Raw genomic sequence first — 25,170 nt, 5'->3', positions numbered from 1 at the left:
CCTGTGAAGTCAGTTGCTGAGTGCAGGAGCAAAGGCACTGGGAGACAACTATGCAGGAGCTAGCTGTGACCTGTAGTTCCACAAACTGAAGCAAAGGTGGGGACAGCCGATGTGAAAGACTGAGTTTGACAGGCCTAATTCCAAGACGTTATCCGGTACTTACCAAATTTTATCCAGCTTTCGGTCCTATTTGTGTCCTAAAATTACTACACCATATGGCGCTTGTTCTTCTTCCCTACCTCCACAGAATCGCATGACTGAACTGACCTAGGTCATACATTGAAGAACTGAGCTGCCACCAAAGAGGTTTGGGAGGTGTTTTTTGGTATAGAATCCTTGCAGGAAGGCTGAAGATACGGACCCAGATACGACTAATTGAGTCGCAGCTTATAGACAATTCGGTGAATCCCTCCTTAGGAAAGGGATCTTCTGAACGTTGGATAAGCGCACCGACCTATAAACAAACTGCTCATCTCTAGATATTTGCACTCTGGCATCAAGAGTAAGTGCGATGTCCATATCTGCCAGAAGATGTTTATGGACACGACAGTGGTCAGGTGATGCAGATTCCAAACGGCACAAAGGTGTATTGCCGTATAAAGGAAGAGGAGTTATTTGGGGTCGGTCCATCGGACCTGGTGGCCACGGCAACTGCTGGAAAATCCACCGTTTTTACCCTAAGTCACATCTCTGCAGAAAAAGACACCGTCTTTTCAGCCTCAGTCCTTTCGTCCCTATAAGAGTCATATTTGCCCAGGGATAGAGGAAAGGGAAGAAGACTGCAGCAGGCAGCCCATTCCCAGGAACAGAAGCCTTCCACCGCTTCTGCCAAGCTCTCAGCATGACGCTGGGACCGTACAGGACCCCTGGATCCTACAAGTAGTATCCCAGGGGTACAGATTGGAATGTCGAAACGTTTCCCCCTCGCAGGCTCCTGAAGTCTGCTTTACCAAGGTATCCCTCCGACAAGGAGGCAGTATGGGAAAAAATTCACAAGCTGTATTCCCAGCAGGTGATAATCAAATTACCCCTCCTACAACAAGGAAAGGGGTATTATTCCACACTATACTGTGGTACTGAAGCCAGAAGGCTAGGTGAGACCTATTCTAAATCTAAAAAAATTTGAACACTTACAAAGGTTCAAATCAAGATGGAGTCACTCAGAGCAGTGATAACGAACCAGGAAGAAGGGGACTATATAGTGTCCCGGGACATCAGGGATGCTTACCTCCATGTCCCAAATTTGCCCTTCTCACTAAGGGTACCTCAGGTTCGTGGTATAGAACTGTCACTGTCAGTTTCAGACGCTGCCGTTTGGATTGTCCACGGCACCCCGGGTCTTTACCAAGGTAATGGCCGAAATGATGATTCTTCTTCGAAGAAAAGGCGTCTTAATTACCCCTTACTTGGACGATCTCCTGATAAGGGCAAAGTCCAGGGAACAGTTGGAGGTCGGAGTAGCACTATCTCGGATACTGCTACAACAGCACGGAGGGATTCTAAATATTCCAAAATCGCAGCTGATCCTGACGACACGTCTGCTGTGCCTAGGGATGATTCTGGACACAGTCCAGAAAAAGGTGTTTCTCCCGGAAGAGAAAGCCAGGGAGTTATCCGAGCTAGTCAAGAACCTCCTAAAACCAGGAAAAGTGTCAGTGCATCATTGCACAAGGGTCCTGGTAAAAATGGTGGCTTCCTACGAAGCAATTCCATTCGGCAGATTTCACGCAAGAACTTTTCAGTGGGATCTGCTGGACAAATGGTCCGGATCGCATCTTCAGATGCATCAGCGGATAACCCTATATCCAAGGACAAGGGTGTCTCTCCTGTGGTGGTTACAGAGTGCTCATCTTCTAGAGGGCCGCAGATTCGGCATTCAGGATTGGATGCTGGTGACCACGGAGGCCAGCCCGAGAGGCTGGGGAGCAGTCACACAAGGAAAAAATTTCCAGGGAGTGTGATCAAGTCTGGAGACTTTTCTCCACATAAATATACTGGAGCTAAGGGTAAATTTATAATGCTCTAAGCTTAGCAAGACCTCTGCTTCAAGGTCAGCCGGTATTGATCCAGTGGGAAAAACATCACGGCAGTCGCCCACGTAAACAGACAGGGCGGCACAAGAAGCAGGAGGGCAATGGCAAAAACTGCAAGGACTTTTCGCTGGGCGGAAAATCATGTGATAGCACTGTCAGCAGTGTTTCATTCCGGGAGTGGAAACTGGGAAGCAGACTTCCTCAGCAGGCACGACCTCCACCCGGGAGAGTGGAAACTTCATCGGGAAGTTTTTCCACATGATTGTGAACCGTTGGGAAATACCAAAGGTGGACATGATGGCGTCCCGTCTGAACAAAAAACGGGACAGGTATTGCGCCAGGTCAATAGACCCTCAGGCAATAGCTGTGGACGTTCTGGTAACACCGTGGGTGTACCAGTCGGTGTATGTGTTCCCTCCTCTGCTTCTCATACCTAAGGTACTGAGAATTATAAGACGTAGAGGAGTAAGAACTATACTCATGGCTCCGGATTGGCCAAGAAGGACTTGGTACCCGGAACTTCAAGAGATGCTCACAGAGGACTTATGGCCTCTGCCGCTAAGAAGGGACTTGCTTCAGCAAGTACCATGTCTGTTCCAAGACTTACCGCAGCTGCGTTTGACGGCATGGCGGTGGAACGCCGGATCCTAGGGGAAAAAGGCATTCCGGAAGAGGTCATTCCTACCCTGGTCAAAGCCAGGAAGGAGGTGACCGCACAACATTATCACCACATGTGGCGAAAATATGTTGCGTGGTGTGAGGCCAGAAAGGCCCCACGAAGAAATTTCAACTCGGTCGATTCCTGCATTTCCTGCAAACAGGAGTGTCTATGGGCCTCAAATTGGGGCCCATTAAGGTTCAAATTTCGGCCCTGTCGATTTTCTTCCAGAAAGAATTGGCTTCAGTTCCTGAAGTCCAGAAGTTTGTCAAGGGAGTATTGCATATACAACCCCCTTTTGTGCCTCCAGTGGCACTGTGGGATCTCAACGTAGTTCTGGGATTCCTCAAATCACATTGGTTTAAAACCAGTCAAATCTGTGGATTTGAAGCATCTCACATGAAAAGTGACCATGCTCTTGGCCCTGGCCTGGGCCAGGCGAGTGTCAAATTGGTGGGTTTTTTTTCTCTCAAAAAAGCCCATATCTGTTTGTCCATTCGGACAGGGCAGAACTGCGGACTCGTCCCCAGTTCTCTCCCTAAGGTGGTGTCAGTGTTTCACCTGAACCAGCTTATTGTGGTGCCTTGCGCCTACTAGGGACTTGGAGGACTCCAAGTTGCTGGATGTTGTCAGGGCCCTGAAAGTATAGGTTCCAGGACGGCTGGAGTCAGGAAAACTGACTTGCTGTTATCCTGTATGCACCCAACAAACTGGGTGCTCTTGCTTCTAAGCAGACTATTGCTAGTTGGATGTGTAATACAATTCAGCTTGCACATTCTGTGGCAGGCCTGCCACAGCCAAAATATGTAAATGCCCATTCCACAAGGAAGGTGGGCTCATCTTGGGCGGCTGCCCGAGGGGTCTCGGCTTTACAACTTTGCCGAGCGGCTATTTAGTCAGGGGCAAACACGTTTGTAAAATCCTACAAATTTGATACCCTGGCTAAGGAGGACCTGGAGTTCTCTCATTCGGTGCTGCAGAGTCATCCGCACTCTCCCGCCCGTTTGGGAGCTTTGGTATAATCCCCATGGTCCTTTCAGGAACCCCAGCATCCACTAGGACGATAGAGAAAATAAGAATTTACTTACCGATAATTCTATTTCTCGGAGTCCGTAGTGGATGCTGGGCGCCCATCCCAAGTGCGGATTATCTGCATTACTTGTACATAGTTACAAAAATCGGGTTATTATTGTTGTGAGCCATCTTTTCAGAGGCTCCGCTGTTATCATACTGTTAACTGGGTTCAGATCACAGGTTGTACAGTGTGATTGGTGTGGCTGGTATGAGTCTTACCCGGGATTCAAAATCCTTCCTTATTGTGTACGCTCGTCCGGGCACAGTATCCTAACTGAGGCTTGGAGGAGGGTCATAGGGGGAGGAGCCAGTGCACACCACCTGATCCTAAAGCTTTACTTTTTGTGCCCTGTCTCCTGCGGAGCCGCTATTCCCCATGGTCCTTTCAGGAACCCCAGCATCCACTACGGACTCCGAGAAATAGAATTATCGGTAAGTAAATTCTTATTTTTTAGCAAATGACAGCTCACACTGCGGGGTATCACAGCGCTTATATGTATGCGAACAAACGCAGTGGTGTACAGCACACATAACAATTTGTACACATTTTTTTTTCACCCTTTTACCTTATTAACTTAAATTTAAACTTTTTAGCAAATGACACTACGGCGTCACGCTGCTTATATTTGGAGTGGACACAGCACAACACAGCAGCAGCCACTGACTGGAGTGTATGGGTGTATACAGTACAGTGGAGACAGCACAGCCCAGCAGCCAGCACAGCAGCATGGCAGTGAGAAATGGCTCCGAGCCACCGCTGTCGGGTCCTTATATAGAATCCAAAACCCACGAGAATCCGACACCTGGATATCACCTTTTGCTTTGTTTCGGAATCCGAGCAAGATGATAAACCACCGTGCTGACGCTCAAATTTCTTCGGATCAGCAAAGTTCAGGTGGGTTCGGATCTCTGAGCCCTCACATCTTAAATTAAAACGGGGGTTAAATTATAATATGAGTTCTTGGGGTGTCTTCACATTCAGCTTGATGCTGTATATGTTTTTAGGAAATGTACGAAACTTGCTTTAATAATTGATATGGACTTTTTGCAAAATCTTGTTTGTGTGTCCAGTGAATTTTGGGGGTCATTCCGAGTTGTTCGCTCGTTGACGATTTTCGCAACGGAGCGATTAAGGCAATAATGCGCATGTGCATGGTACGCAGTGTGCATGCACTAAGTATTTTAGCACAAAACTTAGTAGATTTACTCACGTCCGAACGAAGAATTTTCATCGTTGAAGTGATCGGAGTGTGATTGACAGGAAGTGGGTGTTTCTGGGCGGAAACTGACCGTTTTCTGGGAGTGTGCGGAAAAACGTAGGCGTGCCAGGATAAAACGCAGGAGTGTCTGGAGAAACGGGGGAGTGGCTGGCCGAACGCAGGGCGTGTTTGTGACGTCAAACCAGGAACGAAACTGACTGAACTGATCGCAGTGTAGGAGTAAGTCTCGAGCTACTCAGAAACTGCAAAGAATTTTCTATTTTCTATTCGCAATTCTGCTAATCTTTCGTTCGCAATTCTGCTAAGCTAAGATTCACTTCCAGAGGGCGGCAGCCTAGCGTGTGCAATGCTGCTAAAATCTGCTAGCGAGCGAACAACTCGGAATGAGGGCCCTTATGCGCAAATGTGTAAAATGATGTGAACTGAATTGCACTGGGTGAAAAACAGAAAATGTGTTTTTAAAGGCAAACCACACTCACCATTGATTGAATTGCCCCTATAGAATCCACTATATTGAGAAATAATAATTGTACTACTCACTATCGGTGAAATGTATCAAACCTTGGAGAGAGATAAAGTAGCAACTAATCATCTCATAGCTGTCATTTTTAAAACACAGCCTGTAAACTGATAGAAGCTGATTGGCTGGTACTTTATCTCTCTCCAATACTTGATACATCTCCCTTTAACTTAGTATTTGATTTTATTTTTGAGTGAAACCAGGCACATCTGTGGAACAGGAGAGTTTGGGATGGATTTATATTAGTTTTATCTTTTATTCATTCTTTTACACCTAGAAGTGTTTGGTACAGGGGCATGTGTATATGGGGTATACAGTTACCAGTTTGGGGAATATTCATTTAATATGCCTTGGTACGTGCCCAACGTCAAACACTGCCCTGGGAGCATGTTGCATTACATGACATCATATAAGGCTTAGAGGTCTATTTATTAACATTATTGTTTTTCACATCCTTTTCACATTATTTTAGTATCACTTACATGCTGAGGTTAAAGTGAGCTGGAACGGGGTGGAATTGCGTTCCGCCTTTTCCATCTGGAGGCAGAACGCAGTTCCGCCTCCTCCGGCTCACCTAACCTAGGGAAAGCCGGGCGCCCGCTGAGACTGTGTTAGCAGCGGGCACCGGCTCTTTCCCGACTCAGGCAGTGTGTGACTGTGCGCTATAGGAGAGACGTCATAACGTCTCTTCCATAGCTGCGAGGAGCGGGCGCCAGACAGAGGCTGCGGAAACAGGAGCAGGGCAGGTGAGTATTGTGGTTTTTTTTTAAATCTTTTGTGTGTGTAAGCAGCGCTACTAGAGGGGGGAACTGGGGCATATCTACTGGATGGCAAACAAACTGGGGGCATACCTACTGGGGACACACCAACTGGGGGCATAACTACTTGGGACACACCAACTGGGGGCATATCTACTGGGGGCAAACCTACTGGGGGCATATCTACAGCGGGCATAACTACAGGGGGCACAGCTACTGGGGACATAACTATGAGGACATTACTACTGGGGGCACACCAACTAGGGGCATAACTAATGGGGTACACACCAACTTGGGGCATAACTACTGGTGGCAAACCTACTGGGGGCATATCTACAGCTGGCATAACTACAGGGGGCACATCTACTTGGGACATAACTATGGGGGCATTACTACTGGGGGCACACAAACTGGGGGAATAACTACAGGGGGCATATCTACTGGGGACATAACTATGGGGGCATTACTACTGGAGGCACACCAACTGGGGGCACACCAACTGGAGGCATATCTACAGCAGGCTTAACTACAGGGGGCATATCTACTGGGGACATAACTACAGGGGGCATAACTACGCGGGCATTACTACTGGGGGCAATACTAATGAGAACATTGCATAGGGGGCACTTATTAAGGGGCATCACTCCTGGGGACATAAGGGGCACTACTACTGGGGGGCACAGAATAAGGGGCACCAATACTATGGACTGTACATAAGGGGCACTACTACTGTGGGCACTGCCACTACAGTGGGTATTGCCTAAGGGGCACTACTGCTGTGGGCATTGTATAAGGGGCACTACTGCTGTGGGCATTGTATAAGGGGCACTACTGCTGTGGGCATTGTATAAGTGGTGCTACTGCTGTGGGCATTGTATAAGGGGCATTACTGCTGTGGGCATTGTATAAGGGGCACTACTGCTGTGGGCATTGTATAAGGGGTGCTACTGCTGTGGGCTTTGTGTATAAGGGGCACTATTGTGTGTCATAACATGAATAAGGGACACTATTATGTGGTGTAATGTGAATAAGATTGTGCTACTGTGAAGCATAATTTGAATTGGTGATGCTCTTGTGTTACCACGCCCCCTTTTTTGAGGCCACCCCCCCCCTTTTTTTGCAATCCATTTGTTTTACGATCATCTTGGTGGTTGGATGTGAGTTCCACCACCTCTCTAGGACCACTTTAAGCACTGCTTACATGTATTAAAGGGCATTAGGAGCTGTTTTAATTAAAAACTTCTCCAAACCCTTTAATTCACTTGTTTTTTAAGTAAGCCACATCGCATTCCCCATACTTATAATAAGAATTTACTTACCGATAATTCTATTTCTCGTAGTCCGTAGTGGATGCTGGGACTTCCGTAAGGACCATGGGGAATAGCGGCTCCGCAGGAGACTGGGCACAAAGTAAAAGCTTTAGGACTAGCTGGTGTGCACTGGCTCCTCCCCCTATGACCCTCCTCCAAGCCTCAGTTAGGATACTGTGCCCGGACGAGCGTACACAATAAGGAAGGATTTTGAATCCCGGGTAAGACTCATACCAGCCACACCAATCACACCGTACAACCTGTGATCTGAACCCAGTTAACAGTATGATAAAACTTAGGAGCCTCTAAAAAGATGGCTCACAACAATAAACAACCCGATTTTTTGTAACAATAACTATATACAAGTATTGCAGACAATCCGCACTTGGGATGGGCGCCCAGCATCCACTACGGACTACGAGAAATAGAATTATCGGTAAGTAAATTCTTATTTTCTCTGACGTCCTAGTGGATGCTGGGACTTCCGTAAGGACCATGGGGATTATACCAAAGCTCCCAAACGGGCGGGAGAGTGCGGATGACTCTGCAGCACCGAATGAGAGAACTCCAGGTCCTCCTCAGCCAGGGTATCGAATTTGTAAAATTTTGCAAACGTGTTTGCCCCTGACCAAGTAGCTGCTCGGCAAAGTTGTAAAGCCGAGACCCCTCGGGCAGCCGCCCAAGATGAGCCCACTTTCCTTGTGGAATGGGCTTTAACAGATTTTGGCTGTGGCAGTCCTGCCACAGAATGTGCAAGCTGAATTGTACTACAAATCCAACGAGCAATCGTCTGCTTAGAAGCAGGAGCACCCAGCTTGTTGGGTGCATACAGGATAAACAGCGAGTCAGATTTTCTGACTCCAGCCGTCCTGGAAACATATATTTTCAGGGCCCTGACTACGTCCAGTAACTTGGAGTCCTCCAAGTCCCTAGTAGCCGCAGGTACCACAATAGGTTGGTTCATGTGAAACGCTGAAACCACCTTAGGGAGAAATTGAGGACGAGTCCTCAATTCTGCCCTGTCTGAATGAAAAATTAGGTAAGGGCTTTTATATGATAAAGCCGCCAATTCTGAGACACGCCTGGCTGAAGCCAGGGCTAACAGCATTACCACTTTCCATGTGAGATATTTCAAGTCCACAGTGGTGAGTGGTTCAAACCAATGTGATTTTAGGAACCCTAAAACTACATTGAGATCCCAAGGTGCCACTGGTGGCACAAAAGGAGGCTGTATATGCAGTACCCCCTTGACAAACGTCTGAACTTCAGGCACTGAAGCCAGTTCTTTCTGGAAGAAGATCGACAGGGCCGAAATTTGAACCTTAATGGATCCTAATTTTAGGCCCATAGACAGTCCTGCTTGCAGGAAATGTAAGAAACGACCCAGTTGAAATTCCTCTGTGGGGGCCTTCTTGGCCTCACACCACGCAACATATTTTCGCCAAATGTGGTGATAATGTTTCGCGGTTACATCCTTCCTGGCTTTGATCAGGGTAGGGATGACTTCATCTGGAATGCCTTTTTCCATCAGGATCCGGCGTTCAACCGCCATGCCGTCAAACGCAGCCGCGGTAAGTCTTGGAACAGACAAGGTCCCTGCTGGAGCAGGTCCTTTCTTAGAGGTAGAGGCCACGGATCCTCCGTGAGCATCTCTTGCAGTTCCGGGTACCAAGTTCTTCTTGGCCAATCCGGAGCCACGAGTATAGTTCTTACTCCTCTCTTTCTAATGATTCTCAGTACTTTTGGTATGAGAGGCAGAGGAGGGAACACATACACCGACTGGTACACCCACGGTGTTACCAGAGCATCCACCGCTATTGCCTGAGGGTCCCTTGACCTTGCGCAATATCTGTCCAGTTTTTTGTTGAGACGGGACGCCATCATGTCCACCTTTGGTTTTTCCCAACGGTTTACAATCAGTTGGAAGACTTCTGGGTGAAGTCCCCACTCCCCCGGGTGGAGGTCGTGTCTGCTGAGGAAGTCTGCTTCCCAGTTGTCCACTCCCGGAATGAACACTGCTGACAGTGCTACCACATGATTTTCCGCCCAGCGGAGAATCCTTGCAGCTTCTGCCATTGCCCTCCTGCTTCTTGTGCCGCCCTGTCTATTGACGTGGGCGACTGCCGTGATGTTGTCCGATTGGATCAATACCGACTGACCCTGAAGCAGAGGCCTTGCTTGACTTAGGGCATTGTAAATGGCCCTTAGTTCCAGGATATTTATGTGAAGAGACGTTTCCATGCTTGACCACAAGCCCTGGAAATTTCTTCCCTGTGTGACTGCTCCCCAGCCTCTCAGGCTGGCATCCGTGGTCACCAGCATCCAATCCTGAATGCCGAATCTGCGGCCCTCTAGAAGATGAGCCCTCTGTAACCACCACAGGAGAGACACCCTTGTCCTTGGAGATAGGGTAATCCGCTGATGCATCTGAAGATGCGATCCGGACCATTTGTCCAGCAGATCCCACTGAAACGTTCTTGCATGGAATCTTCCGAATGGAATCGCTTCGTAAGAAGCCACCATTTTTCCCAGGACTCTCGTGCATTGATGCACTGACACCTGGCCTGGTTTTAGGAGGTTCCTGACTAGCTCGGATAACTCCCTGGCCTTCTCCTCCGGGAGAAACACCTTTTTCTGGACTGTGTCCAGAATCATCCCCAGGAACAGTAGACGTGTTGTTGGAATCAGCTGTGATTTTGGGATATTTAGAATCCACCCGTGCTGACGTAACACTACCTGAGACAGTGCTACTCCGAACTCAAACTGTTCCCTGGACCTTGCCCTTATCAGGAGATCGTCCAAGTAAGGGATAATTAAGACGCCTTTTCTTCGAAGAAGAATCATCATTTCGGCCATTACCTTGGTAAAGACCCGGGGTGCCGTGGACAATCCAAACGGCAGCGTCTGAAACTGATAATGACAGTCTTGTACCACAAACCTGAGGTACCCTTGGTGAGAAGGGAAGATTGGGACATGGAGATAAGCATCTTTGATGTCCAGAGATACCATATAGTCCCCTTCTTCCAGATTCGCTATCACTGCTCTGAGTGATTCCATCTTGAACTTGAACCTTTTTATGTAAGTGTTCAAGGATTTTAGATTTAAAATTGGTCTCACCGAGCCGTCCGGCTTCGGTACCACAAACAGCGTGGAATAATACCCCTTTCCCTGTTGTAGGAGGGGTACCTTGATTATCACCTGCTGGGAATACAGCTTGTGAATAGCTTCCAATACTGCCTCCCTGTCGGAGGGAGACGTTGGTAGAGCAGACTTCAGGAATCTTCGAGGGGGAGACGTCTCGAATTCCAATTTGTACCCCTGTGATACTACCTGCAGGATCCAGGGGTCCACTTGCGAGTGAGCCCACTGCGCGTTGAAATTTTTGAGACGGGCCCCCACCGTGCCTGAGTCCGCTTGTAAAGCCCCAGCGTCATGCTGAAGACTTGGCAGAAGCGGGGGAGGGCTTCTGCTCCTGGGAAGAGGCTGCCTGGTGCAGTCTTTTTCCTCTTCCTCTGCCCCGGGGCAGAAATGAGTGGCCTTTTGCCCGCTTGTTCTTATGGGAACGAAAGGACTGAGTTTGAAAAGACTGTGTCTTTTTCTGCTGAGAGGTGACCTGGGGTAAAAAGGTGGACTTTCCAGCCGTTGCCGTGGCCACCAGGTCTGATAGACCGACCCCAAATAACTCCTCCCCTTTATACGGCAATACTTCCATATGTCGTTTGGAATCTGCATCACCTGACCACTGTCGCGTCCATAACGCCCTTCTGGCAGAAATGGACATCGCACTCACTCTTGATGCCAGGGTGCAAATATCCCTCTGTGCATCACGCATATATAGTAATGCATCCTTTAAATGCTCTATAGTTAATAATATACTGTCCCTATCCAGGGTATCAATATTTTCAGTCAGGGAATCCGACCAAGCCACTCCAGCGCTGCACATCCAGGCTGAGGCGATTGCTGGTCGCAATATAACACCAGTATGTGTGTATATACCTTTTAGGATATTTTCCAGCCTTCTATCAGCTGGTACCTTGAGGGCGGCCGTATCAGGAGACGGTAACGCCACTTGTTTTGATAAGCGTGTGAGCACCTTATCTACCCTAGGGGGTGTTTCCCAACGTGCCCTAACCTCTGGCGGGAAAGGGTATAGTGCCAATAATTTGTTAGAAATCAGCAGTTTTTTATCGGGGGAAACCCACGCCTTATCACACACCCCATTTAATTCATCTGATTCAGGAAAAACTACTGGTAGTTTTTTCACACCCCACATAATACCCTTTTTTGTGGTACTTGTAGTGTCAGAAATGTTCAATGCCTCCTTCATCGCCGTGATCATGTAACGTGTGGCCCTACTGGACATTACGTTCGTCTCCTCACCGTCGACACTGGATTCAGTATCCGTGTCTGGGTCTGTGTCGACCATCTGAGGTAACGGGCGTTTTAGCGCCCCTGACGGTGTCTGAGACGCCTGAATAGGCACTAACTGATTTGCCGGCTGTCTCATGTCGTCAACAGTTTTTTGCAAAGTGCTGACATTGTCACGTAATTCTTTAAATACAACCATCCAGTCAGGTGTCGACTCCCTAGGGGGTGACATCACTAACACAGGCAATTGCTCTGCTTCCACATCATTTTCCTCCTCATACATGTCGACACAATCGTACCGACACCCAGCACACACACAGGGAATGCTCTGACAGAGGATAGGACCCCACTAGCCCTTTGGGGAGACAGAGGGAGAGTTTGCCAGCACACACCAGAGCGCTATATATATTCAGGGATAACCTTATATAAGTGTTACTCCCTTTATAGCTGCTGTATTATATATTAGCTGCCAATAGTGCCCCCCTCTCTTGTTTTACCCTGTTTGTGTAGTGTAGTCGGCAGGGGAGAGTCAGGGAGCCGTCCTTCCAGTGGAGCTGTGAAAGAAAATGGCGGTTGTGTGCTGAGGAGATAGGCTCCTCCCCCTTCACGGCGGCCTTTTCTCCCGCTTTTTTCTGGAAAACTGGCAGGGGTTAAATGCATCCATATAGCCCAGGAGCTATATGTGATGCATTTCTTTAGCCACATAAGGTTTTTATCAAGTTTTATTGCGTCTCAGGGCGCTCCCCCCCAGCGCCCTGCACCCTCAGTGACCGGAGTGTGAAGTGTGCTGAGAGCAATGGCGCACAGCTGCAGTGCTGTGCGCTACCTTATCTGAAGACAGGAACGTCTTCTGCCGCCGCTTTCTCCGGACCTCTTCGCTCTTCTGGCTCTGTAAGGGGGCCGGCGGCGCGGCTCCGGGACCCATCCAGGCTGAACCTGTGATCGTCCCTCTGGAGCTAATGTCCAGTAGCCAAGAAGCCCAATCCACTCTGCACGCAGGTGAGTTCGCTTCTTCTCCCCTTAGTCCCGCGCTGCAGTGAGCCTGTTGCCAGCAGGACTCACTGAAAATAAAAAACCTAAGTATACTTTTACTTCTAAGCAGCTCAGGAGAGCCACCTAGATTGCACCCTTCTCGGCCGGGCACAAAATCTTAACTGAGGCTTGGAGGAGGGTCATAGGGGGAGGAGCCAGTGCACACCAGCTAGTCCTAAAGCTTTTACTTTGTGCCCAGTCTCCTGCGGAGCCGCTATTCCCCATGGTCCTTACGGAAGTCCCAGCATCCACTAGGACGTCAGAGAAAATGGGAAATGCGATCTGGACGAATTTACTAAAAAAAAAATTTTTTTTAAATCGCAGTGTGCCCTGTGATAAACGCCAGCTCAGGCTGGTGAAATCACAGGGCAGCACTGCGATATGCAGCCTTTTGCCCAGCTTTCTCTGCCCCCTGGCAGTGAAAGCCGTGCAGGGACCCGGAAGTGGGAACAACTCTGTGTGTCCGATGGATACACAAGCTAATCACTTGTAAAAAAAAAAAAAAAAAAAGTTACCAGTCCAGGAGCTGGTGATCAGTGCTCCGCTGCAGGCTGCCAGGCACCGTGTCCTCCATGTGCTGCGCTGTGACCCCCAGTGCCACAGGCGCTTTAAGAGAGGAGGGGGCCCATGTACTGCCTCCTCCGTATGGGCCCGCACCTCTCTGCAGGAGCGCTGTAGAGTCTGAGCACTAGAGGGCTCAGAGTCTACTGCTCCTGCGCAGATCTCTGGGAAAATGGCGTGGCGGCCATTTTCCCAGAGATTTCTCTACTGTGCATGTGCAGAACTCTGTGAAAATGGCTGCTGTGCCATTTTCACTGGGTTTTATAAGCGCCGCTGACGTCGGCGCGGGACTCCGGAGGGGTGAGTACTAAAAAAATGGGTGCAGTGTGTGTGGTGTGGGCCCCCCCTGGCCCGCACCGCACACACTGCCCCCATTATAGAAACGCCAGTGCCAAGTGCAGTAAAGTGACGCTGCAAAATGGCAGCTCACTTTACAGCAATGGGGCTCACAGCAGCGCACAGTATCCGGCACCCCTGCAGGAGCAGCGATGACCAGCTCCCTGGACTGGTAAGTATATTTACCGTCCAGGGGGAATCCGCAGCGGAGGGAGGGGGAAAGGGTAGTCGCGATGGGGACTCTGTCCCTGCATGCAATAATTGATACATCCGAGCGATGTAATCAATTATCGCAGTGCAGATTCAGACAATTTTATCACCTCTCAGCTGCACCCTTGGATGCGGATGGTGATAAATAGGCCCCTTAATCCATATTTAAGAAAGGCCAGGCGTTGCAGTAGTAGGATCGCCATTCTCACTTCCCTTAAGGAGTCTATAAATTGTGAAGTTTCATAGAAGTTTTGCAGATGCCAGTGCTCTGTGGTAATGACGGCGATTACAACAGAGTGGAAGAAACAGGGGATGTGACAAGGGCAATAATAACTGGAAATCAGCCAGTGGGTGTTTCAGACACTTTCTTGAAACTTTCTCGTAAGGTCATTCTCTGGCATTAGTCTAGATCCTGCGTCTCCGAGGCCGACAGGTGAGAGACCTAATTACTATTGCTAATTGCACTCAGCTCCACATGACTCTCTCCTTCATCAGGTATTTTCCACCGTCCCCCCCAGTGAGGTAATGGAAGGGGTGGTCTGAGGGAACGCTCACAGTTGGGTATTTGTCCTTTTCTGATGCTATGTATGACAGAAAATAGTAACATTTCACCATTTGCATCAAATCACAGTTTATCAGCTTCAGGAATCCCTTGGCTAACCATGTTTTTAGGATTTCCTATATGTAGAAACAGGTGGTATAAGTTTTGGGGCTGTCAAAGAAATGTATTCCCCTGAGAATGAGTGAGGACGTTTTTATTACAGCAGTGGCTGGAGGTGGATGTGGTTCGGTGCTGAGAAACTCTGAGGAAGTAATACAGAAGGAGCCATGCTCATCTATCCCTTTAATAGGATTAAGAGCCAGGGCAGTCGGACTTAATCCCCTGCTGTAATGACTTGATCCCCTGCTGTATTGTTCTCTGTATTGTATTGCAGCTGAGAACAATAGGTGAAAGGCTTATGCTAATAAACCATGGTGTGACTAGGTGCAGCAGAGAAGCCAAGATGATCGTGGCTCCATCTGTACCATGGTTATCCCAATACAGTCCGAATGTGAAGCAGCCTTAATACATAGACCCAATAGTAACTAGTAATGAGAGCAGATAGCACATTCTGCGTAGCTAAACTGGGCACACACTTGTCCAATCCTCAGCAGATCAGACTGTTTATACAATCCTACTGCAGACCTGCTGGCAGATCCTACATCTAGTCCGCGCTACAGTACACACTTGTCCAATTTATTAGCAGACCTCCAATTTGCGTCTGCTGAAAGGATTATATCACTGTACACGCTCTTCCAATCATTAGCAGACCAACTGCCACTCACACACAAACTGAAATAATAATTGTGGGGCGGATTGACACTAAACGTCACAGCAGATCACTTTCCTGACGGCTATATTATATATGATTATTATATCCTGGCACCATTCAGCTCTCTTGTGCTGTGTGCCTCGGATACACACATACACTGCATACAGTATATCACTTGTGCCTGACACCAGCTGGTTATTACTAATCGTGATTGTTTTTCTCTTCTAGTTCTGAATTTATAAGCGATAACACGCATTTAGTTAAATGCAAAATTGGGTATTTTGTTCTCAACACTTGTATCGGCTGCATTTGCCAGTTGTGTTGTACAGGGATAATTGAGTAAGTCTGCAATATTTTCATAGTTAACAATGCAGCTTCTATAGAAGTATTATATAAAAGAAAGTTCCTGTTTTTTCGCTGAAGCATAATATATTCAGAAATATTTTTTTTGAAGCGGTATAGCGGGTGCAGGGAGACAGGAGGCAAAAGGGAAGTAGCGGAAAGGGCTTAACACATCCAGCACTGAACAGTGAGTCTTATTTTACCGCGACTGGATTAGGTATCATTAAGATCACTCACTCGCCATCTGGCGCCTTGTGGTCGTCATGGTGATGCCCAAGCCACCGGTGGCGCCCAAGCCGCCTGTCGCAGAGGCCAGTGCCACCACGGAGAACCCTGGCCCCTTCCCTCCCCCTAAATGGCGGCGAAATGTCTAGTTTTGAAGGAAACAGAAGGCGTTGCTGCCCCACCTCCAAAATGCGTCAGACTGATAGTCACTGACAATCTGATGCTTTGGGATCTGAATAACCCCCAGTGTGTACGCCGGGCTAGAGAAGCAGTGACAGACAGGTGGGTAATGATGGGGCAGGGTGTAGTATTACTGACATATGAGTGCACCTGTCCTGCGCTGGGCATTACACTCCTCTGAGAACATCACTAGACTGCAGCCACCCACTCATCTGCATCCCCATCTAACACCAGATACCGGACTTTATCGGATAGTGGAAGGGTATGAAGGAGGTATGATGAAAGGGGATGAAGGAGGGATGATGGAAGGGTATGAAGGAGGGATGATGAAAGGGGATGAAGGAGGGATGATGGAAGGGTATGAAGGAGGGATGATGAAAGGGGATGAAGGAGGGATGATGAAAGGGGATGAAGGAGGGATGATGTAAGAGTATAAAGGAGGGATGATGGAAGGGTATGAAGGAGGGATGATGAAAGGGGATGAAGGAGGGATGATGAAAGGGTATGAAGGAGGGATGATAGAAGAGGGGGAAGGAGGAATGACAGAAGAGGGTGAAGGAGGGTTGACAGAAGGGGTGAAGGAGGGATGACAGAATGGGTGAAGGAGGGATGACAGAAGGGGTGAAGGAGGGATGACAGAATGGGTGAAGGAGGGATGACAGATGGGGTGAAGGAGGGATGACAGATGGGGTGAAGGAGGGATGACAGAAGGGGTGAAGGAGGAATGACAGAATGGGTGAAGGAGGGATGACAGAAGGGGTGAAGGAGGGATGACAGATGGGGTGAAGGAGGAATGACAGATGGGGTGAAGGAGGAATGACAGATGGGGTGAAGGAGGAATGACAGATGGGTGAAGGAGGGATGACAGAATGGGTGAAGGAGGAATGACAGAATGGGTGAAGGAGGGATGACAGATGGGGTGAAGGAGGGATGACAGATGGGGTGAAGGAGGAATGACAGATGGGGTGAAGGAGGGATGACAGAAGGGGTGAAGAAGGAATGACAGAAGGGGTGAAGGAGGGTTGACAGAATGGATGAAGGAGGGATGACAGAATGGGTGAAGGAGGAATGACAGATGGGGTGAAGGAGGAATGACAGAAGGGGTGAAGGAGGGTTGACAGAATGGGTGAAGGAGGGATGACAGAATGGGTGAAGGAGGAATAACAGATGGGGTGAAGGAGGAATGACAGATGGGGTGAAGGAGGAATGACAGAAGGGGGTGAAGGAGGGATGACAGAAGGGGTGAAGGAGGGTTGATAGAATGGGTGAAGGAGGGTTGACAGAAGGGGTGAAGGAGGGTTGACAGAATGGGTGTAGGAGGGATGACAGAATGGGTGAAGGAGGGATGACAGAATGGGTGAAGGAGGGTTGACAGAAGGGGTGAAGGAGGGATGACGGAAGGGGTGAAGGAGGGATGACAGAATGGGTGAAGGAGGGATGACAGAATGGGTGAAGGAGGAATGACAGATGGGGTGAAGGAGGAATGACAGAAGAGGGTGAAGGAGGGAGAACAGAATGGGTGTAGGAGGGATGACAGAATGGGTGAAGGAGGGCTGACAGAAGGGGTGAAGGAGGGATGACAGATGGGGTGAAGGAGGGATGACAGAATGGGTGAAGGAGGGTTGACAGAATGGGTAAAGGAGGGTTGACAGAAGGGGTGAAGGAGGGATGACAGAAGAGGGTGAAGGAGGGATGACAGAATGGGGGAAGGAGGGATGACAGAATGGGTGGAGGGATGACAGAAGGGATGAAGGAGGGATGACAGAAGGGGTGAAGGAGGAATGACAGATGGGGTGAAGGAGGAATGACAGAAGAGGGTGAAGGAGGGTTGACAGAATGGGTGAAGGAGGGATGACAGAATGGGTGAAGGAGGGATGACAGAAGGGGTGCAGGAGGGATGACAGAATGTGTGAAGGAGGGATGACAAGGGGGGAAGGAGGGATGACAGAAGGGGTGAAGGAGGGATGACAGAAGGGCTGAAGCAGGAATGTCAGAAGGGGTGAAGGAGGGATGGAAGAAGGGGATGAAGGAGGGATGACAGAATGGGTGAAGGAGGGATGACAGAAGGGGTGAAGGAGGGTTGACAGAAGGGGTGAAGGAGGGATGACAGAAGGGGTGAAGGAGGGATGACAGAAGGGGTGAAGGAGGGATGAAAGAATGGGTGAAGGAGGGATGATAGAAGAAAATATTAGAAGATTATGCTTGTAATTAAAGGGCTTTTGTCATTTGTGTATCTGAAAGGAGGAAAGAGCTTTTCTAACACCCTGTTATTTGATTTGCAGCTCAGTAACATTGCGGGATGCTGAACACATCGGGGAACTACACCGGCTGTCAGCCGCAAACAATTAACCCCTTCATTCCCATCTTCCTGAGCTTCATCTTCTTTGTTGGCTTCGTGTTTAATTGCATCAGTCTATGGATTTTCTGGTTTCGGGTAAAACAATGGAACTCAACTGTGGTCCTCCAGTTCAACTTGGCCATCTCCGATGCCATCATTACTCCAGCAGCTCCGCTGATCATCATCTACTCCTTGACTGACTACTGGACCTTCGGGACATTCTTCTGTCAGTTTAAGGTGTTCCTGCTCAGCACTCACATGTATGGAAGCATCTACTTCCTCACATTAATCAGCATCCACCGATATTTTACTGTTGCTCGCAACGTTAAAAGATCTTCCTGGACCAAGAAGCCTTTCATCACCAAACTGTGTCTCGGTGTCTGGGGATGTCTCCTTGTACAAGGTTTTCCCTTTTTCTTTGTTCTGCAAACATCTGAAGTTCATGGAGTTACAAAGTGTCTCAGTTTTCATCAAACTGAACAGGCGGTGTTATTTTTTGTCTGGAACTGGGTCATCCTATTCACCGGTGCCCTCATTCCTTTCTCCATAACCCTGCTCTGCTACAGTCTCCTGAGTCGCTATATCCTCAAGGTGAATCCTATGAACACTCTCAGCAAAGTCATGGTGTCCAAATCTGTACAGACCATATTTGTCTCCTTAATCATATTTATAATCTGCTATATCCCTGTGCATATAACCAGGACAGCGGGCGTCACAATCACCTTATTTTTCCCAGCCTTGTGCTCTTTACTGGAAAGAGTTGAGGTTGCCTATTATATCACATGGATGATGTCTGGAACAAACTGCTGTTTGGATCCCATATTATACTGTTTTGCCTCAGACAGATTTAGGCACACATTCACCGGCTGGTGCAGCTTTCTGTACAGCCGTGGTAGCAGTTGGAGAAACACAAAGGACGATGCTTATGGTGACCAACTTGAGTCAGCTTCTGAAGATAAACACCGTGGACCAATACCGACTGCCAGCACGACAGAGACGGGGATATCGGCCTCAGTTGAGTGGGAAAAGTGATTTCTAACTGAAATAAGTTACATCTTAGGAAGTGAACAGCATTTCCTTATATGTATCAGTCAATACTTTCTGCTCAACCAGGATAATAAGACCTAATAGTCCACTGGAAGTGGTCAGGCATGTATTTGCACAATTGGCAGCTAATTATAGACTACTTTGTAAATACTTTGTTCTATACGCTACAAAATTCTGCAGCATCGTAGTAGGGAGAAAAATGTACCTGTGCCAGCACAGTCCCTGAACATGTGACATTATGAAGTCATGCCAAGTGGGCGGGGTTACCAGGACCAGGAAGAAGAGCAGGGCATGCAGCATGGGGCGTATGATAAATGGTGTTCCAGCCAATCAGCTCCCAACTGTCATTTTTCACACACGTGACAGGAGCTGAACTTGACAGTTAGGAGCTGACTGGCTGGAGCACTATTTCATACCTCCCAACTTTCCTATTTTCTTAAGAGGGACACACCCCACGAAAAGGGGGTGTGGCCTATGAAAATGGGCATGGCTTTGCTGGAGGACCCGCGATGGTGATCCACGCCCCTGTTTCCATGCCCCCTCTCCTCCTGTTTCCAGTGAACAGACGCTGTGCGCATGTGCACAGCGTCTGTTCACCGCTGCTTTGCTATGCAGGGCAGCAATAACAGGAGCCTTCCAACTGCCCCCCCCCTTCCCCCCGACCACGGGACACAGCGGGCCGCGGGTGGGACAGCAGGACAGTCCCCAAAAAACGAGACAGTTGGGAGGGGTATGCTATTTATCATACGTAACGAGTTTTATCATTCAAAACAAGTTTTAGCACTCACTGATAAATTAGCCCCCCAGTGAAAAAAGAGATTTGCTAGAAAATGATTATGGGATCTTACTGTCGAGGGCGATGCGAGATTGCTCTGCAGATAGGAACAGGAAAAAGAGACTGTACATATTTCCCCGCTGAGGCAGCTTCACTTCCCTGACCTGGAATATTTCTGAGAAGAGACAGGACATATTCCCCCGCTGAGGCAGCTTCACTTCCCTGACCTGGAACATTTCTGAGAAGAGACAGGACATATTTCCCCGCTGAGGCAGCTTCACTTCCCTGACCTGGAACATTTCTGAGAAGAGACAGGACATATTTCCCCGCTGAGGCAGCTTCACTTCCCTGACCTGGAACATTTCTGAGAAGAGACAGGACATTTTTATATGAAGCAATATGATCATTTTATCCTAAGCTTTACAATCGCACACTTTTGTAATTACCACTGTATTGTACTATTATTTGTAACATATTGTGTATAAAATTCTGTATATTTGGGAATAATAAAAACCTATTTTAATAACAGTTTATGGCTTATGTTAGTGATGCCAAAATCCACTCTATAGCCACAGCCATTTTACTTTCCAAAGTGCCACCTTAAACATTCTTGGAGTTTTGTATAACCTCATAAAGGCCCCCATGTTCCTCTTAGCCTCACACAGGTGGAGATTTATTGAGCCTTAGGGTGGGATGTATTGATTTTTGGATGAATGTTCCATGAGAAACTGAAAAACAATGGACTGAATTTACCAGAGCAGATCCAGAATACATATGTCTTAAAGGGCACTTAGGGGGACATTTACTAAGCAGTGATAAGAGCGGAGAAGTGAGCCAGTGGAGAAATTGCCCATGGCAACCAATCAGCACTGAAGTAACATTTATAATTTACATACTATCAAATTATACAGAGCTGCTGATTGGTTGATGGGGCAACTTCTCCACTGGCTCACTTCTCCACTCTTATCACTGCTTAGTAAATGTCCCTCTTAATCAAGAATGCAGAATTTTCAATTAACGGTTGTCTCAAGGGTTTCAGTATAATATATCCCAGCGGTCAGGGTTACATTCCCCCTTGGGTGTGGACCACCACCCGAGTGGGAATCCCGACCGCCGGTATTTCACCGGGTGTCGGGATTCTGGCTTAGGTATCCTTTCCACCGGGATCCCGGCAACTTAAATGCCTCCCGTCTCGAGCTAGGCGAGTGGTTGAGAATACACTTGGCATACTTAGCAGCAAGTTTTGCATTTTTCATACTGCCATTATTCTGCGATTAGACAAAAATGACACGGTAGTTTTGGCCTGTTGTGTGCTGCTCAACTATCTACGCCGTAAATCACATTCAGCACACAACACTGTTTCCAGCATGAATGACAGCAAAACTGTCCATGCTACATTGACCATGTACGAGAACTTGCAATACTTTAATGGTGTAGACACTTTAAAAAAAAAATATACCTTTACCTTGCTGATAGTCTGAGAGAAAGAGAGAGAAAGACAGCTATAGAGATATACACTGCTCAAAAAAATAAAGGGAACACTTAAATAACACATCCTAGATCTGAATGAATGAAATATTCTTTACATAGTTGAATGTGCTGACAACAAAATCACACAAAAATTATCAATGGAAATTAAATTTATTAACCCATATATATATATACACTGCTCAAAAAAATAAAGGGAACACTTAAACAACACAATGTAACTCCAAGTCAATCACACTTCTGTGAAATCAAACTGTCCACTTGATTGACAATCAATTTCACATGCTGTTGTTCAAATGGAATAGACAACAGGTGGGAATTATAGGCAATTAGCAAGACACCCCCAATAAAAGAGTTGTTCTGCAGGTGGTGACCACAGACCACTTCTCAGCTCCTATGCTTTCTGGCTGATGTTTTGGTCACTTTTGAAAGCTGGCGGTGCTTTCACTCTAGTGGTAGCATGAGACGGATTCTACAACCCTCAGGCTCAGGTAGTGCAGCCATGGCCGGATTAACAATGGGGCGGATGGAGCTGCAGCTCCAGGCCCCCCATTGAAAACAGGCCAAAAGAGTCTCCTGCAATGCAGCCAGCCAGCGATGACAGGAGAAATACCTTTCTCCTGTCATCTCTCATCAACAGCATACACCTCCGCCCCGGCCAAGGCTCCACCTACACCCTCCGCTCTGCCTTCAGTGCAGTGTGCACATCCGACCCCATGTTACCTGAAGCTCAGATCACGTCTGTGCTAAGCTCCGCCCAAACCGCGATAAGCTCCGCCCCCTGGACGTTCTGCAGCTGTGCTCCCTCTCCTCTCCCATGCCATCTGATCCAAGGCTCTGTCCCCAGACAGTAAGTTCCACTCACTGCTCCACTCCTTCCAGCCCACACTGAGCCTGGAGCCACCCCCATTCCCCCTGGAAGCCTGAAGCTCCGCCCACAGGTCAGATTAACTCCGCCCCCTGGGCAGTCAGTGGCTTTGTCCATTTTCCTGGCATCTGAAGTCATGAAAATTCAGCTGCTGCTGTCAGTCAGCCAGTGTGCAGAGGCGGATTAAGGTTCAGAGGGGCTTGGACACTTACATGAGGGGGCCACTATTGCTTAAAGTGTGTAAAAAATATATTATGTATATATATATATATATAGCAGGGCTGTATGTAGCAGGATGCCAAGTGTGCCACACAGCGCAGTTTGCCTGGAGGTGGCACTCGGAACTAGCAGCTGCAGCAATGTCTATTTTGCTAGGCTGCCACCAGCAAACCAGGAAGTGGAGAGCGACGAGCCACACAGCATCTCCCTGAACTTCTTGCCCATTGGGACCCATGAAGCCGGGGAACTAAGGAGCAATCAGCCCGACAGCAGGTACTCTAATAAAATAGGAGGACAGACATCAGTCACACTTACAGGAGATAGTGACAGCAGTGCAGTTACTACTGTACTGGGAGCAAGCAGCACTGGAGTCTGACCGTTTGTTCCAGACAGCGCTGCTTGCAGAACGCTCTTCTGTATTGAGCATTTGCAACTTTGGCCTCCAAATAACCAGACTGGGACACACTATAATGGAGTCATGATAATCTGCTACTGCCCCCATCTCGTGCTGTTCCCATCACTATTACCCCCTTCATCCCCTGCGCTAATGCTCCCATATCCTGCTGTTCCCATCACTACTGTCCTCATCATCCTCTTCTGTCCCCTGCACTACTGCCCCCTTCTCCTGCTATTCCCATCACTATTACCCCCTTCATCCCCTGCGCTACTGCCCCATCTCGTGCTGTTCCAATCACTATTACCCCCTTCATCCCCTGCGCTAATGCTCCCATCTCCTGCTGTTCCCATCACTACTGTCCCCATCATACCCTCCTGTCCCCTGCGCTACTGCCCCCATCTCCTGCTGTTCCCATCACCACTGCCCCCTTCATACCCTCCTGTCCCCTGCACTACTGCCCCCATCTCCTGCTGTTCCCATCACTACTGTCCCCATCATACCCTCCTGTCCCCTGCACTACTGCCCCCATCTCCTGCTGTTCCCATCACTATTACCCCCTTCATCCCCTGCGCTACTGCCCCATCTCGTGCTGTTCCAATCACTATTACCCCCTTCATCCCCTGCGCTAATGCTCCCATCTCCTGCTGTTCCCATCACTACTGTCCCCATCATACCCTTCTGTCCCCTGCGCTACTGCCCCCTTCTCCTGCTATTCCCATCACTATTACCCCCTTCATCCCCTGCGCTAATGCTCCCATCTCCTGCTGTTCCCATCACTACTGTCCCCATCATCCTCTTCTGTCCCCTGCGCTACTGCCCCCTTCTCCTGCTATTCCCATCACTATTACCCCCTTCATCCCCTGCGCTACTGCCCCATCTCGTGCTGTTCCAATCACTATTACCCCCTTCATCCCCTGCGCTAATGCTCCCATCTCCTGCTGTTCCCATCACTACTGTCCCCATCATACCCTTCTGTCCCCTGCGCTACTGCCCCCTTCTCCTGCTATTCCCATCACTATTACCCCCTTCATCCCCTGCGCTAATGCTCCCATCTCCTGCTGTTCCCATCACTACTGTCCCCATCATCCTCTTCTGTCCCCTGCGCTACTGCCCCCTTCTCCTGCTATTCCCATCACTATTACCCCCTTCATCCCCTGCGCTACTGCCCCCCATCTCCTGCTGTTCCCATCACTATTACCCCCCTCATCCCCTGCGCTACTGCCCCATCTCCTGCTGTTCCCATCACTACTGCCCCATCATCCTCTTCTGTCCCCTGCGCTACTGCCCCCATCTCCTGCTGTTCCCATCACTACTGTCCCCATCATCCTCTTCTGTCCCCTGCGCTACTGCCCCCATCTCCTGCTGTTCCCATCACTACTGTCCCCATCATCCTCTTCTGTCCCCTGCGCTACTGCCCCCTTCTCCTGCTATTCCCATCACTATTACCCCCTTCATCCCCTGCGCTACTGCCCCCCATCTCCTGCTGTTCCCATCACTATTACCCCCCTCATCCCCTGCGCTACTGCCCCCATCTCCTGCTGTTCCCATCACTATTACCCCCCTCATCCCCTGCGCTACTGCCCCCATCTCCTGCTGTTCCCATCACTATTACCCCCCTCATCCCCTGCGCTACTGCCCCCATCTCCTGCTGTTCCCATCACTATTACCCCCCTCATCCCCTGCGCTACTGCCCCCATCTCCTGCTGTTCCCATCACTATTACCCCCCTCATCCCCTGCGCTACTGCCCCCATCTCCTGCTGTTCCCATCACTACTGTCCCCATCATACCCTCCTGTCCCCTGCACTACTGCCCCCATCTCCTGCTGTTCCCATCACTATTACCCCCTTCATCCCCTGCGCTACTGCCCCCCATCTCCTGCTGTTCCCATCACTATTAC

General features: G+C 48.8%; 1 protein-coding gene across 5 annotated transcripts; it reads left to right on the top strand.

The window, feature by feature from the left end:
- Nucleotides 1–20,828, top strand: LOC134948268 (P2Y purinoceptor 4-like). Of its 5 annotated transcripts, none has more exons than XM_063936158.1 (3): nucleotides 1–96; nucleotides 4,360–4,660; nucleotides 18,423–20,828. In XM_063936158.1, exon 3 carries the CDS (start codon nucleotides 18,440–18,442, stop codon nucleotides 19,508–19,510), a length of 1,071 nt encoding a protein of 356 aa, XP_063792228.1. In that variant the 5' UTR covers nucleotides 1–96; nucleotides 4,360–4,660; nucleotides 18,423–18,439; the 3' UTR covers nucleotides 19,511–20,828. The 5 variants fall into 5 exon arrangements, with proteins under 5 accessions (XP_063792228.1, XP_063792226.1, XP_063792230.1 ...); XM_063936156.1 differs by having other exon boundaries at nucleotides 1–155; XM_063936160.1 differs by lacking the exon at nucleotides 4,360–4,660.
- Nucleotides 20,829–25,170: the final 4,342 nt, after the last annotated feature.

Source organism: Pseudophryne corroboree, chromosome 8 (genome assembly GCF_028390025.1).
Source record: "Pseudophryne corroboree isolate aPseCor3 chromosome 8, aPseCor3.hap2, whole genome shotgun sequence".
In the NCBI taxonomy this organism is placed as follows: domain Eukaryota; kingdom Metazoa; phylum Chordata; class Amphibia; order Anura; family Myobatrachidae; genus Pseudophryne; species Pseudophryne corroboree.
The sequence above is the reverse complement of the archived record's forward strand: the minus strand, read 5'-3'. Positions and strand labels throughout refer to the sequence as shown.

Excerpts from the sequence above, each read along its gene's own strand:
- LOC134948268 (XM_063936160.1), top strand. The coding sequence starts at position 18,440 with ATGCTGAACACATCGGGGAACTACACCGGCTGTCAGCCGCAAACAATT.